The sequence below is a fragment of the Phaseolus vulgaris genome, chromosome 9, assembly GCF_000499845.2.
Source record: "Phaseolus vulgaris cultivar G19833 chromosome 9, P. vulgaris v2.0, whole genome shotgun sequence".
In the NCBI taxonomy this organism is placed as follows: Eukaryota; Viridiplantae; Streptophyta; class Magnoliopsida; order Fabales; family Fabaceae; genus Phaseolus; species Phaseolus vulgaris.
The window spans coordinates 35,845,425-35,862,382 of NC_023751.2; the positions used below are offsets into that span (position 1 = coordinate 35,845,425).

Here is a 16,958-nt window from a genome sequence, read left to right on the forward strand (position 1 = left end):
TAATTTTTGTACAAAGTTGATTCTATAAAGCCTTAGTATTCGCCAATCAACAGTCAACTCTAACTTCCTGGATCATAATTTATTAGTGTCTATTTGATAAGGTCAAAATTAAATACAGTTTGGTGCAGTTCATACTTTAAAACTACTACTGTTAATTTACTTTTTCCATCAATTAGAGTAGGCTTAATCCATTCTATTGTGTTTTATTTTTTAATTTTAATTTAAGTTTACGTTTATATAATTCATTATATTTTTTTAAAACCCTCGAAGGGAGTTATACTTCGGATATGGAATATGACAAATCTTAAATTTTATTTCAGTTGAGATATTTTATTAATGTTTATGAACGATGCAAATAATTAAGGAGACATGTTTTTTTTATGAGGGTTTTTTAACAAGGTTACTCAGTGAAAAATGTATTAGAATTGTTTGTTAGCACACGATGAGACGATTGGTGAATTTATTCGAATAAGTGTCATGTGTATAACTTATCCAAGTAACTAATTAAATACTAATTTAAAAATTATTTATTAATAATAAAAATTAATTTGGATATAAATAATTTTTTATCGTATAAAATAATATATAATTTAGTTAACATAGTGATTAATTATTTTTATCTTTAAAATTAATTTTTATTTAATGATTTTTTTTTAATACCTCATCCGTTATTTGTTCTGCTGGAAATGAACATATTCGAAATATTCTCCCCATCTCGCATGAGGAAGATGATAGAAGCAACAAGTAGAGGAAAGAATGACAACAACAACATGTTGGCATGGCATTGACATTGGCAATGCAACAAGAAGAGCTTGGAGATGATGATGACGTCAAAAGAAGAGACAAAAAGTACTAGCAATATAAACAGGTCCTGCAAAAATTATATTTAATTACTATTTTAGGTTATTCATATTTTTCGTGAAAAAAATCGTGATAAATTGGATAATTTAAAATTTATAAAAAATCTTTTCATTGGAATGATAGATTTTCATCTAGTCTGTTATTAGAATTTTTTATTAATAAATATAATCTACCTATGTATGAATTTTGTTAACATAAATTTTGGTATAGTTCTTCTATATTTATATTTATATATATATATATATTAGAAATTATTTATTAATAATAGAAACTATTTTAGATATAAATAATTTTTTAATTTTTAAAATAATATTTAATTTAGTTAATTTAGTGATTAACTATTTTTATATCTAATTTTGGTTATTATTATTTAATAAATTTTTTGTAGTGATATATTTAATTTATAACATTTTTCTTGAGGTCAGCTTATCATATGTAATAATTTTTTAAAATAGTAAAAGAAAAAATATATAATATGCAATGTCAGCTTCACTGCCATTAATGTAAATATGATGTAATTTTCTTCATATAAAAAATAAAATTCAGGTGACATGCATCCGTTATTAATTTTTGAAAGTTAATTGTCTTATAGTGGATAAATGCATGTATATTTTGTATAAATTTAAGAACTATGTTTCTTTCCTTCACACAATTCCTCCACATCACTTTAGCAGTTTGAATTGTTAATCTTGTCTAATGTCAAGTGCTGCAGCAATTGGGGCAACAGTGGTTGTTGGTAAGATTTTATAACCTGTGCTATTTTTTTTCAACCAATTCAATTCTGTTCAGTGGTTTTTGATGTTTTGTTTTGTCACAAGATTTCTAATTATACATTAATATTTTGCAGTGGGGATTTTCTTGAAGATAGGTATTTTGATTTGTGTGTGCAGAAAAAGAAATCAGAAGAATGATAGATCAGTAGTTTCAGGTTCAAAATTTCTGACTCGGACTATGGATAAATTTCTCAATGACATGGAAAGGGAGAAACCAATCAGATTCACTGGTCAACAACTAAGGATTGCCACTGACAACTACTCTCACTTGTTGGGATCAGGAGGTTTTGGAACAGTTTATAAGGGAATTTTTAGCAATGGGACCATTGTTGCTGTGAAGGTTCTTCGAGGGAATTCAGACAAGAAAATCGAGGAGCAGTTTATGGCAGAAGTGGGTACCATTGGCAGAATTCATCATTTTAATCTTGTTAGACTCTATGGATTTTGCTTTGAAGAAAAGCTGATAGCACTGGTGTATGAGTACATGAGTAATGGCTCTCTTGATAGGTATTTGTTCCATGAAAAGAAGACCATAGGATATGAAAAGCTTCATGAGATTGCAGTGGGAACAGCTAGAAGCATTGCTTATTTGCATGAGGAGTGCCAACACAGAATAATCCATTACGACATAAAACCAGGAAACATTCTCTTGGACAGGAATTACAATCCTAAAGTTGCTGATTTCGGTTTAGCCAAACTTTGCAACAGGGACAATACTCACATAACCATGACTGGAGGCAGGGGAACTCCAGGTTATGCAGCACCTGAGCTTTGGATGCCCTTTCCCATAACTCCCAAGTGTGATGTTTATAGTTTTGGCATGCTGCTATTTGAAATCGTAGGCAGAAGAAGAAACATTGATATCAAACTTGCTGGAAGCCAAGAGTGGTTTCCAATATGGGTTTGGGAAAAATTTGATTCTGCACAACTGGGGGAGTTGATGATAGTGTGTGGGATAGAGGAGGAGAAAGCTAAGGAGATTGCAGAAAGAATGATTAAGATAGCTTTTTGGTGTGTTCAGTATAGGCCAGAATTAAGGCCTATAATGAGTGTTGTGGTGAAAATGCTGGAAGGTTCAGTGGAAATTCCAGGACCTGACAACCCGTTTCAGCACTTCATGGGTGGGGTTACCATTGCTCATCCAGTACCAGTGTCACAAACCTATAATACAAGTTTTTCATCTGGTTCTTCTGTTATGGTAACAAACTCCAGCATTGGATGTGGTACTCCTATTATGAGGAAGTACGACATTGAATTAGCCTCTACCAATGAGTGATGGAGATATCACGAAGTGGACTTTAGGCCTAACTCAATCCCATAAAACCGGCTCATGAGGTTGAGGTTTACACCCACTTATATACAATGAAAAGATTCTTATCTCTAGTCGATGTGGGATCTCCAACAGGAGATTATAGCTAGTTGATGAAATAAGTTGTAAAATAGTTTTCTTGTGCTAATTAGATTCAAATGTATCCATGTATGTATGTGTGCTTTTTCTTTTCATTTTCTTTTTTGCCTCTAAACGATTTGGAATTGAAAAATTGTATATTGAGGGAAGGAATAGTATATCTTGCCTCTAAACACGTTTTGAAGACAAGAAATTTAAATCATAAAGCTTCCTATTGATTCTTGTTTTTTATAATACGCAAGAAATGGTAAGGAGTTTCTCAGGAAAGTGGGTTGCAAACAGATGAAGTAGATTTTTCCAACAGATTGATGTTAAATAAGAAACTAGGAAGAAAAACTCTCTTATTGGTCGTTGTCATGTTTTTGGTTTCTCCGTCATGGAGTTCCTTGTCAATTACTCCATCGAATAGATAACAAAAAGTGGTTTACTCTATACATGACATGAACTTCCTCAGACTTTGACTTTTTATATTTAATCAACAATACCCTAGGAGGATGGTACTAGGAACATGGAAATGCTAAACTTAGTATTTGTCGTTATTGAACTCAAATATTTGTTTTGAGCCGGCTTGTAGGATTGGTAGCCAGTTTATTCAATCAAGAATACTGGGGCCCCCTGTAATGAAGAATGATAACAATCATTTGATATTTGGAACTTGAAACTTCCAAAGATGCATATATTCATTTTGAAATTTGATTTTGGATATAAATCCTCATCGATCCCTTATATTCACTACCTAATTTTGAATTCTTCTCAACGAATAATGTCAAGGATGGACACTGGGGGTCTCATAGGCATAGCTGGTAGGATTTATTTAGTGTTGCTTTTGAGTGTTGGTTTTTTTTAGTTGATAGGTTTGATGTTGGCTGTTGTGTTCTTTGTCGTTGTTAGGTGTCTTTGGTTTTTGTTTTGTTATCGATATGTTATCGTTCTGTATAAAGGTTGGATCATCTCGATTCACATTTATTTGAACTTAAAAGAAAAATGTATGTTTGTATGTATATTCTTCTTCTTGTTCTAGTATGTAGGCTTTTAATTGTTTTTCACTAAATTTCTGACGTGTTGGTGTTGCAGTTCTGTTAGTGTGGTTCGTGATTCTCTGCCTGTTTTGTTTCTGTAAAGCATCGAAAAGAGAAACTGATGGGTTGTCAGAAAGGAATTTTGTCCACATTGACAATATTTTGAGGAACATGGAAAGAGAAAAGCCAATGAGGTTTACTGGGGAGCTGCTTAGGATTGCAACAGATAATTACTCTGTATCGTTGGGGTCAGGAGGTTTTGGAGAAGTTTACAAAGGAAGTTTAAGTGATGGAACAACTGTGGCTGTGAAGGTTCTACGAGCAAATTCTTACAAGAGAATTGAGGAACAGTTCATGGCAGAAGTGGGTACAATTGGAAAAGTTCATCATTTCAACCTAGTAAAGTTGTATGGATTTTGCTTTGAAAAAGAGCTGAGAGCACTGGTTTATGAGTACATGAAGAATGGATCTCTTGACAAGTATCTGTTTCATGAAAACAAGACCCTTGGATATGAAAAGCTTCATGAGATTGCAGTTGGAACAGCCAGAGGAATTTCATACTTGCATGAAGATTGTGAACAAAGAATAGTCCACTGTGACATCAAACCAGGAAATATTCTCTTGGACAACAACTTCAATCCTAAAGTTGCTGATTTTGGATTAGCTAAACTCTGCAACAGGGACCATTCTCATATAACCATGACAGGAGGTAGGGGGACTCCTGGTTATGCTGCACCTGAGCTTTGGATGCCATTTCCTGTGACTCACAAGTGTGATGTTTACAGCTTTGGAATGCTGTTATTTGAAATCATAGGAAGGAGAAGAAACCTTGACATTAACCTTCCCCAAAGTGAAGAGTGGTTTCCAGTATGGGCTTGGAAAAGATTTGATGGTGGAGAATTGGAAGTGTTGATAAATGCTTGTAAGATTGAGGAGAGGTATATGAAAATGGCTGAAAGAATGGTGAAGGTAGCTTTGTCTTGTGTTCAATATAGGCCAGAATCAAGGCCAATTATGAGTGATGTGGTGAAAATGTTGGAAGGTTCAGTAGAAATTTCTAAACCCTCTAACCCATTTCAGCATATCATAGGTGGAACTTTCCAGACTCATTCTGTCCATGCATCCCAAACTGATGTTAATACAAGTATCAATTCCAGCTCTTCTTTTAAGGTAATCCAAAATCTTTAGTATTAGTTTGATGGTTCGTAGAGTCTGAAGTTTGTATATAGATCAGGTGTTGAACAGATTGACCTTGACTACTTTTCGTATAAAGATTGAAACAATCTCTAAAATATTTTATTCTAGTTTATTTATTTTTTTATGGATAAAAAAAACCAACCAGGCATTGTTTATGACATTCATCATCAGGGGAATGAGGACATTGAATTGGCATTTAACAGAATGGAACTTCTGCATTTCTTCAGTAACTGATCACATACTTCTTTTTCTAATATGGTATATGTTTAATTGTCCTTTTGATTTTGTTTTTAGTCATAATATAATAGAACACAAGCATGAGGCTGCATATCTCCCACAATCCAAAGAACCGAATTGTGTCACAAGTGGCAAGATTATCTTCAGCTCCATTTTTTTTATGAGCAAAAAAATTGTATTAAAGAAACCATTTTTGGAATGTTTGAACCATGTATATAAACTGTTTACTACTGATAACCATGATTGGAGAAAGGGAACTCCTGGTTCATCAAATGTCACATTATTATTTTGGTTATTATTCAAACTCCTGATGTAGAATTAAATGAAGGGTTATTTTATCTTAAAGTGACTTACATTACTAATTATGATGTAATAATGTTGGAAGGGGCACAATAGCATCAATTGGAAGAAAGTTTAGCCAAATAATGTTGTAATATTTGTATATATATGGCAGCGTTAGGGCATCAACCTACAAGGAACAATTTTTCTTAATGTCCTACTTTGTAACACTCACTAACTACAATACTTTGATTGATTCATGATATGATGGCATTGTTTAATTAAAATTTGCTTATATAAATAAATAATAACAAGATAAATGATTATAGAAATTCAAGTAATAAAATCAGAATGAAAGTTAATCTTTTTCACTCTTCTAAATTATAGACAAATAAAAACATAATATTTTGAATTAATTAATATTGACAAGAAAAAGAATTATTTATATTGATTTCTTTAATATGAAATTATTAAGTTCATCTCTTAAATATTGATTCCTCAACTATTTAACCAACTTCTTATCATTAAGAAAAGATGTTATAAAGCATTTGATATATTAAAATTTATTCTTATATATCAAATATTTTCATTTAGGTCAGATTCTCATAAGTACTTTCCAGTCAAATCCAAGGATCTAATTCAAGATTAAATATTACCATAATTCATCATAGTTTGAAACAATCCCAAAAGAAAAGAAATTAGTCATTCGTGATAACCATTACAAGCCTAAACATGAGTCCTTCTTGCCTCTAGATCATTCTCGGTTGGGCGAGATTGACTCGTCTCGATGAATCTTGAGCGAATTTGAGTTGGCTTGAACGAGTTTGAGTGAGTCTTGGATGTCCAAGCCTTAAACATGAGTCCTGCTTGTCCGAGTTGAAACCATTATCATAATGATACTACCCTTCCCAATTACCTACAACTTTTAATGCACAAAACAAGATTCAAGTGTCAATCCGAAAACGAATAATTAAAGGCATTGACCTTGTGTTTTAACCATAGCCACGAACTAAGTTGAGTCATCTGGAAAACTTCTTCCGCATCAGGTACACCTTGCTTAAAAAAGACCATGTTCCTTTGATTCCAGATACCCCTTACTATTATTGCCCATATACCCTTCCACACTAGGTTTTGCTTGAAATTCAAATGAACCAAATGAAAGCTCTCAAAATGAATCTTTAAATCCTTATGTTGAACACACATGCTACCTATCCACCTATAGCAAAGAGACCAAACCCGCTGTGCAATAAAACAATCAAAGAACAAGTGTTGAGTTGTCTCTTCTGTAGCCTTACACATCTCACAACCAGCAAGCCTCACTAACACTCCTCTCATACTAAGGCTGCTACGAATTGGCATTTTATCAAAAAAATCTTTCAAGCAATGGTTAAAATATTGGGAAAAGCTTTAACTTTCCAAATCTGATTAAAAATACCATTAACTTGCCCTGCGCCATAGTTGCCTAGGCATTCATAGGCTGATTTCACTGAAAACCCCTTGTGGAATCACCTTTCCATATTTGCATGTCCTATTCCTCCCTCTTAATAGTATCCGTAGAGATAATCCTATACAATTCTTCCTCTTATATGCATTCTCACACAACCTCTCCCTTCTCCACCTTAGCACCTCCTCCATAGGGACCTTTCCTATACTCCAACCTCTACCGGGGTATATAGATTATTTATAACTTCTGTTTAGAGTTTCTATTCAATTGACTTTTTTAGGCTTGATTAGGAGGTATGTTGACTCGTTTTTGTGTATATGAGTTGAAGCATATCTCAAATACTTTGTTTAATTTAATTTAATTTATATATTATTAATAAAAAATATAAGTCAATTTCGTGTTTCAAAATTTATATATTATAATTAGATTAAAAAAGACTGGTTTGTTTGAGTCCCCACACTATAAAACGGGAGTTAGAGCTAGAAAGGGAGTTAGAGTTAGAAAGGTTTATATCCTCTACAGCGTAAAGCTATGTAATTCAATAAAATTAATTTTATTTCATAATTTTCTTGTAATAACATAAATACATCATATCTAATTATTTTTCTACTGTCCAAATTTCCACTCGATCCAACTATCATGTCTATTCCAAAAAAATAAACCTATTATAATTTGAAATATTTGAATCTAATGTTTTTTATCAACAAGAAAATATATAATAAATGTGACCCACTTTAGGGGTAGTTCAACCCTTTTACAAAGCAAAAGAAACATACATCTCGGGAAAACCCTGACTGCCTATCCTGTCACAACTAGTTAAAAAACGACTTACAATTCAAAGACCAACCCCACCACCCTATCAGCAACTATTAATGGAGTACATACATACTAGGGGTTCTAGTCAGAACAAGAAACTCGTTGATGGTACCTTTGACAAGATCCAAGACCAAACCTTAACCTGTGTCAAGGAGAAGACTTCATAAATAGTCTACCACTCCTCCGTTGAATAAACAATTATTCCTATATGTCTCCAAATCACACTTATCAACGCAATCCAAACATTATTCAAAATAAGATTAACTGAAATGTTCGCATCAAGAATTTTAAACTACTCGAAATGTGAAATAGGAGAGATAAGATTTACTGAAGTCACTAGCGTAAATATTTGAATCTGAAATATTATCAGATAATGGCTGAGAGGCTAATTAACCTGGTTCGTCTCCAAAGAGATGGTGTGCTTGTATTAGTCTTTGCGTACACACTATGCAATGACATAAAGGGAAGATTTCACTACAACCACAACTTCAAAGTCTTCAACCACATTATCATTTAATCACTAGAAGAGGAAACTTCACTCAGTCTTCCATTAAAATGCATTTAATATAGTTCCAAATTTCACTGTCCCACACCATTCCATAATTTTCAAATCTTTTGTATGAGAAATTTACTGTGAAATAACTATGAAATTCAAGAATTAAAAACGCGTCGAGGCACTTTATAAGTGAGTAGCATAACAGGTAAACTGCAACCTTGTATGGTGTTCTTTACAATCAACTGCAGTAATTTGAATTATTATTATATTTTTTCCAATGTCCGACGACACCAGCTCTGAAGCGGGTTCGGGAACTGCAATTGCCATTGTCGTAGTAGGTAGGATTTAAACTGTCATATTTGTTGTTTTCATTTTCTGTTTTATATTGGTTTATTTGCAAGACCTTTTTGTTATGACTGAATGCTCTAATGTTCTTGATGCAGTTGTCATTATTGTGAAGATTAGTATTTTCTTTTGGGTATTGCCTGAATGCCTAAAAAGATATCGGGCTAATGGTGGTATTGGATCATTTCAACAAAGAGGAACACCAGATAAACAATTTATGACACTCACTATGGATAAATTTCTGAATGATATGGAAAGGGAGAAGCCAATCAGGTTCACTGATCAGCAGCTAAGGATTGCAACTGATAATTACTCTTATCACTTGGGCTCAGGAGGTTTTGGGTCTGTTTACAAAGGAAGTTTTAGTAATGGAACCATTATAGCTGTGAAAGTTCTACTTGGGAGTTCTGACAAAATAATTGATCAACAGTTTATGGCAGAAGTGGGTACCATTGGTAAAGTACATCATTTCAATCTAGTTCGTCTATATGGGTTTTGCTTTGAAAGAAACCTGAGAGCACTGGTTTACGAGTACATGGTGAATGGGTCGCTTGAAAAGTACCTTTTTCATGAAAGCACAATCTTATCATTTGAAAAGCTCCATGAGATTGCAATTGGTACAGCAAGAGGCATTGCTTACTTGCATGAAGAGTGTCAGCAGAGAATAATCCACTATGATATTAAACCAGGAAATATTCTGTTGGATAGGAACTTTTGTCCTAAAGTTGCTGATTTTGGTTTGGCCAAGCTTTGCAACAGGGATCATACTCACATAAGCATGACTGGGGGTAGGGGGACTCCTGGTTATGCTGCACCTGAACTTTGGATGCCATTTCCTGTAACTCACAAGTGTGATGTTTACAGCTTTGGCATGCTGTTATTTGAAATCATTGGCAGGAGAAAAAACCATAACATCAACGTTCCAGAGAGTCAGGTTTGGTTTCCAATGTGGGCTTGGGAAAAATTTGCAGCTGGAGATGTGGGGGAGTTGATAACTTGCTGTGGAATAGAGGACAAAGATAGGGAGATTGCAGAAAGAATTGTTAATGTAGCTTTGTTATGCGTTCAACACAGGCCAGAAGCAAGACCTATAATGAGTGTTGTGGTGAAAATGTTGGAAGGTTCTTTTGATGTTCCAAAGCCTCCAAACCCATTTCAATACCTGATTGGTTGGGTTCCACCCACTCCTGACACTGACACAAATATCAGCACTGACTCTTCATCATTGGTAACCAAATCTGTCCCTGTACTTGCCACTCATGGTATGACCAACGAGATTCAATTAGCGTCTGCATAAATTTGTTTTGTTAATCCTTCTGAAAAAGTGTAACATGTTCCAGGAAAATATGTATTTACTTCCCCTATGCCAACTCTTCATGTATCTTCATTTCAATATAATTCAAATGAACATTCACACAATTCTTCGTTTTGCCTTTGATATTAAGAAGTGTTCCAATCAAGTGATCACATATATTTTACTCCATTTGTATTATATCTAAAATAGTATTTGACATGTAACGTGGACCAATATGAAAAAAAGATGGATTTCTTTTTCTATATGTCTATCATAGTTTCCTTTTTTTATTTTTCGAAAAACACATTGATGGGCTTCACCTTTTCTAATGGAGTGGGGGAAATCCTATCGTATTGATGTCCATTAAAACATTTTTTCAATGTGAAGTGTGGTTATGGAACTTGTTTAAAAGCTTCTTATGTCAAAAATATATTATCTTCCTTCTTAGTTTTAATTGTTGAAATGATGTGTCTTCTTCATCATTAGAACCCTTAACACTAAAACCTGATAAGTTTTTATCTGTCAAAAAATAATTGATAATACAAAATAAATTACATGAATATTGGAAGACTCAGTAACAATCCTATCAAACTTCAACCCTTTAATCTTACAAACAACAATATCAAATATTCAATCAATGGAATAAGATAAATATATATGTTAATATGACACAATAGTGAAATGTGGAGGTATGTTGATAACTTATCCTTCATTTTTTATTCTTTTGTAGAACCTTCCGCCGGCACAGATACATGAGCTATATTGATAAGGGAGGTTAAGGGAAAATAGTATATAAAAAATTGTTGAGTAGAATGATGAGACAATATTGTTACTTTTATATATTATTAGATTCAGAGAGCGCAGGTTTGGTTTATGAAGTCCACACACTACGAAACGAAAAAGGGAGAGTTAGAGAAAAGGTTTACGTTGTCTGCAGTGTGAAGCCACATAAAAGGAAGAGATGAGTACTACCACAACTTCAAAATCTTCAACATCATTATCATTTAATGATTAATTAATATAGTCCCACACCATTCCAGACATTAACTTCTACATATTAAACGACAAAAGAGAACACTTCACTGACTCTTCCATGTAATGCATTCACATTATTCAGAGTGTTAATTGGCATGGGAGTTTTCTGTCGAAATTTCTTCGAAATTCACTAAAACGGTGTTTCTTTTGACCTATATGATGCATCACTAATATATATTAGAAGGTACTCAGTTTCACTAAGCAAATAAACTGGGAATTGCAGTAGTCTACTAAGTTTATCTTTTGTTCCACTTTTTCACTTACTATAACATTCAATTCTTATCTATTGCCTAATGTCAGAAACTACTATAATTATCATCATCTTCGCAGGTATGATTTTAACCAACCCTTTTGGTTTGAATTCATCTTCCGTCATGATTTTGTTGTTTTTATGGTTTAGTGATCAAGATTTGAGTTTGACTGACATATGCTAATGTATTGCAGGTGTATTTTTTGTGATATTTTGTACTTTTATATGGCTACAACCCAAATTTAATTATGGTAAAGACTCACAATTTATGACACTCACCATGGATAAATTTCTGAACGAGATTGAAAAGGAGAAGGTGATCAGGTTCACTGAACAGCACCTAAGAATTGCAACTGATAACTATTCTTACTTGATGGGGTCAGGAGGTTTTGGAAAAGTCTATAAGGGAATTTTTAGTGATGGAACCATTGTAGCTGTGAAAGTTCTGCATGCCCTTTCTGAAGAGAGAATTGAGGAGCAGTTTATGGCCGAAGTGGGAACAATTGGAAAAATTCATCATTTCAATCTGGTTCGACTCTATGGTTTTTGTTTGGAAAGAAACTTCACAGCACTGGTTTATGAGTACATGGTGAATGGTTCTCTTGACAAGTTTTTGTTTAATTCAGACAAGGCCATAGGTTTTGAAAAGCTTTATGAGATTGCAGTTGGAACAGCCAAAGGCATTTCTTACTTGCATGAAGAGTGTCAACAAAGAATTATCCACTACGACATAAAACCAGGAAATATTCTCTTGGACAGAAACTTGAATGCTAAAGTTGCTGATTTTGGTTTAGCCAAACTATGCAATAGAGAGAATACTCATATTACCTTGACTAGGGGTAGAGGAACTCCTGGTTATGCTGCACCTGAGCTTTGGTTGCCAAATTTTCCCGTAACTCAGAAGTGTGATGTTTACAGCTTTGGAATGCTGTTATTTGAAATACTTGGAAGGAGAAGAAACTTTAACATTGAGCTTGGTGAAAGCCAGGAGTGGTTTCCAATGTGGATTTGGAAAAAGTTTGAGGGTGAAGAAGCAGAAGAATTGATGGTAGCATGTGGGATAGAGGATGAAAAAGAGAGTGCAGAGAAAGAATGGTGAAGGTAGCTCTGTCATGTGTTCAGTATAAGCAAGAATCAAGACCTATAATGAGTGTTGTGGTGAAAATGTTAGAAGGTTCAGTTGAAATTCCAAAACCTCTAAACCCATTTCCGCACCTTGTTTATGAGATTCTTCCACTGCCAGCATCACCTGGTAACACTTACACAAGTACAAGTACTGTTCCAGGTTCTTCAGGGATGATAACAGAATCCAGCCTTGAACCTAATTAAGTTGGAGATTGAATCAGGCTCTACCTAAATTTTATCAATGACACCAAAGATCAATCATTACAAAGCATTCATTAAAGAGCATGCTGCAGGATTGAGAAGTGATGTTCGTGTTGAACCACTCATAAGAGATGGGTCACCAAATATTACATATAGAAGGAGCAATATAGAAGGAGCAAGCATGCTTATATTGATTTATGAGCCATTGAATTTGATTTATTATGATAGTTAGATATGTTTTGTAAGCAGGCCTTCATAAGAGCAAAATATGTGTAATATGTCCTGCATAACTATACAGATTAGTTAGGAATTCTGAAATTATTTTGGTTTTTTATAAGGATTGAGACGTGTATGAAATATTTTTTATTTATTTATTTATATTTTCTGATAAAAAAATAAAAATTATAACACCTCTAAGTGTTCTCTTTAATTTTATTTATTTCTAGCTGTGAGAAAAAAAACAAAGCATTGATAAGTGTACCTATTTCTTTTGTGAATGATAACAAAGCATTCATATTTTCCTATAAAAAGTGAAGTATTTTAAAAATATTCCAACATAACCTTCTAAAAACAAAGTTCTGAACGTTATACAAAACTCAAACATTGACATTCAGGTCCTTACTCTACCTCTCAACATAAAAACGGATAACAAATCATTATTCATCCTAACTAAGCCCAAATCTAAAACCAAATGTATTTAAAGAGCATAAAAAGCTATTTTGAAAACCTAACTCAAAAATTCTAATATTGGAACTAGCTAGATTTGATTTGTTCTGATAGAAAAAATAGAAAAAATATGAAATAGAAACCAATTTTAGAGATAAAAAATAATTAATTGTTATAATAAATAAATTAGATATTATTTTAAAGATTAAAAAAATATTAATATTTAAATTAGTTTTTAAATTTATATCTAGTTAGTTATAAAGTTTTAACTATCAATTATTTAATAATTTTCTTGTAGATGTAGTTATTGACTTAAATTAATAATACGTTTTATTGATAACAATAAATTACACCTTTTCCTCTTTCTTAGTATAATAAAGATTTGGCAAGTTAGTTTATTTTTTTTTAGTTAAAGAGAATGTGAATAGTAACATTCAATTGTCACATTGTTTACGTCCTTCCTCTACCTTTCCCTGTAGTGCCACTTCGAGAACGGTTTATTCTTTTTTAAATGACATAGACACAAAATTCTAGTTTAAACGGCTCAATTCCTTATCTAGCACCATTCACATCTTTATTTCCCTATCTAGCACCCTTTTGTTTTTAATTCCCTATCTAGCACCCTTTTGTTTTTATTTCTCTATCTAGCACTCCTATCTAGCACCATTTTAAAAATAAATAAATAAATAATAAATTATTATTTTTTAATAATTTTAATTTTGAATGCATTAAAAAATAAATATTTTTAATGTTTAAAATAATTAGAAATATAATTAATGAATAAATAAATGAGTTTTTACAAAATAAAAACAAAAAAGTAATAAATTAAAAATGTTTAGTTTAAAATTATTTTTTTTAAAATGAAGAAAATAAAAAATTAAACTCTACAACAACATAATGTGAGAACAAGGCAACATATAACAATCAGATTGGTCACATTTTATTGGATAGAAGTTAAAAAGAAATATTGAAAAAGTCTTAATTTTGATAGAAAGTATTGGTGTGTTTGAATTGACTTACTTGTGTGATTCGTAAAACCATGCATTTTCCAACTAACACTAATAATTGGATGCTTGGGACACAATTTTAATGACACGCAACTAACACTATTAATTGGATGCATGGCAGACAATATTAATAACAAGGTATATGCCGGAGAAATTTTGAATATATAATACTATTTTAGAAAAAAAAAATTTCTAAATTAGTTTCTATTATTATTAAATGATTTTTAAATTGGTATATAATTAGTAACCTAGGTTTTAACTACCAGTTATCTAGTTTCTAAATTTGTTAGCAAAAACTTTGGTTATAATTAGATACCAATTTAGAAATCATTTAACAATAATAGAAACTAATTTAAAAACCAATTTTTTTAGTCTCTAATTTAGTTACTATAATAATTAATTATTTTTTGTCACTAAAGATTAGTTTTTATTTCATGATTTTCTTTTTAGTGTTAAGTTATATGTATGTATTAAATTAAGTTATATGTATATGTATGTAAGTGTTTCCTAAACATAAAATAAACAATCATTTATATAAATGTGATTTAATGATTACTAAAGACTATATATATAAAATTATTGATTATTTATACAACATTTTTAAAGTATTGTTAGGATGTGTTATAGAATTAAAATCTAAAAGTAGTTATAGACATATAAATGTGTTTTAAAAATATAAAAAATCACAGTTTTATAAATATAACTTATAAATCACGTTTTTGGATAATTGATGTTTAAACTGGCTCAATTCCCTATCTAGCACCATTTACATCTTTATTTTCCTATCTAGCACCCTTTTGTTTTTATTTCCCTATATAGCACCCTTTTGTTTTTATTTCCCTATCTAGCACTCTTTTATTTTTTATTTCCCTATCTAGCACCATTTTAAAAATAAATAAATAAATAATAAATTATTATTTTTTAATAATTTTAATTTTGAATGCATTAAAAATAAATATTTTTAATGTTTAAAATAATTAGAAATATAATTAATGAATAAATAAATGAGTTTTTACAAAATAAAAACAAAAAAGTAATAAATTAAAAATGTTTAGTTTAAAATTATTATTTTTAAAAATGAAGAAAATAAAAAATTAAACTCTACAAAGTCAATATGTCCTGTATTTTTTACTTGAAATTAACATGATTACATCATCAATAATAATAAAAATAAATACTAATGTATGTTTATAAATTCAACTGTTGTTGTAGAGTTTAATTTTTTATTTTCTTCATTTTTAAAAATAATAATTTTAAACTAAACATTTTTAATTTATTACTTTTTTGTTTTTATTTTGTAAAAACTCATTTATTTATTCATTAATTATATTTCTAATTATTTTAAACATTAAAAATATTTATTTTTAATGCATTCAAAATTAAAATTATTAAAAAATAATAATTTATTATTTATTTATTTATTTTTAAAATGGTGCTAGATAGGGAAATAAAAAATAAAAGAGTGCTAGATAGGGAAATAAAAACAAAAGGGTGCTATATAGGGAAATAAAAACAAAAGGGTGCTAGATAGGAAAATAAAGATGTAAATGGTGCTAGATAGGGAATTGAGCCAGTTTAAACATCAATTATCCAAAAACGTGATTTATAAGTTATATTTATAAAACTGTGATTTTTTATATTTTTAAAACACATTTATATGTCTATAACTACTTTTAGATTTTAATTCTATAACACATCCTAACAATACTTTAAAAATGTTGTATAAATAATCAATAATTTTATATATATAGTCTTTAGTAATCATTAAATCACATTTATATAAATGATTGTTTATTTTATGTTTAGGAAACACTTACATACATATACATATAACTTAATTTAATACATACATATAACTTAACACTAAAAAGAAAATCATGAAATAAAAACTAATCTTTAGTGACAAAAAATAATTAATTATTATAGTAACTAAATTAGAGACTAAAAAAATTGGTTTTTAAATTAGTTTCTATTATTGTTAAATGATTTCTAAATTGGTATCTAATTATAACCAAAGTTTTTGCTAACAAATTTAAAAACTAGATAACTGGTAGTTAAAACCTAGGTTACTAATTATATACCAATTTAAAAATCATTTAATAATAATAGAAACTAATTTAGAAATTTTTTTTTTCTAAAATAGTATTATATATTCAAAATTTCTCCGGCATATACCTTGTTATTAATATTGTCTGCCATGCATCCAATTAATAGTGTTAGTTGCGTGTCATTAAAATTGTGTCCCAAGCATCCAATTATTAGTGTTAGTTGGAAAATGCATGGTTTTACGAATCACACAAGTAAGTCAATTCAAACACACCAATACTTTCTATCAAAATTAAGACTTTTTCAATATTTCTTTTTAACTTCTATCCAATAAAATGTGACCAATCTGATTGTTATATGTTGCCTTGTTCTCACAGTGAAAGTCCCCGAAATTAATTATATAGAAGAAAAAAAAACGCGTTTTGTGGCATATAAGGTGAATTACTAGGGACATAACGT

The 16,958-nt window shown here is 30.9% G+C and overlaps 3 protein-coding genes and 1 pseudogene across 3 annotated transcripts; all 4 read left to right on the forward strand.

Moving 5' to 3' along the window:
- The first annotated feature begins 1,492 nt into the window (after window positions 1-1,492).
- Window positions 1,493-3,221, forward strand: LOC137821510 (G-type lectin S-receptor-like serine/threonine-protein kinase At1g34300). The gene is made up of 2 exons (XM_068626135.1): window positions 1,493-1,597; window positions 1,709-3,221. Exons 1-2 carry the CDS (start codon window positions 1,558-1,560, stop codon window positions 2,908-2,910), a joined length of 1,242 nt encoding a protein of 413 aa, XP_068482236.1. The 5' UTR covers window positions 1,493-1,557; the 3' UTR covers window positions 2,911-3,221.
- A 900-nt stretch (window positions 3,222-4,121) lies between these two features.
- On the forward strand, window positions 4,122-5,249 carry LOC137822448 (G-type lectin S-receptor-like serine/threonine-protein kinase At5g24080). Its single transcript, XM_068627335.1, has one exon. The coding sequence runs from the start codon at window positions 4,233-4,235 to the stop codon at window positions 5,247-5,249; it is 1,017 nt and encodes a 338-aa protein (XP_068483436.1). The 5' UTR covers window positions 4,122-4,232.
- A 3,449-nt stretch (window positions 5,250-8,698) lies between these two features.
- On the forward strand, window positions 8,699-10,290 carry LOC137822720 (rust resistance kinase Lr10-like). Its single transcript, XM_068627671.1, has 2 exons — window positions 8,699-8,868; window positions 8,974-10,290. The coding sequence occupies exons 1-2, from the start codon at window positions 8,808-8,810 to the stop codon at window positions 10,170-10,172; spliced, it is 1,260 nt and encodes a 419-aa protein (XP_068483772.1). The 5' UTR covers window positions 8,699-8,807; the 3' UTR covers window positions 10,173-10,290.
- A 761-nt stretch (window positions 10,291-11,051) lies between these two features.
- On the forward strand, window positions 11,052-13,123 carry LOC137823106 (G-type lectin S-receptor-like serine/threonine-protein kinase At1g34300; annotated as a pseudogene).
- Window positions 13,124-16,958: the final 3,835 nt, after the last annotated feature.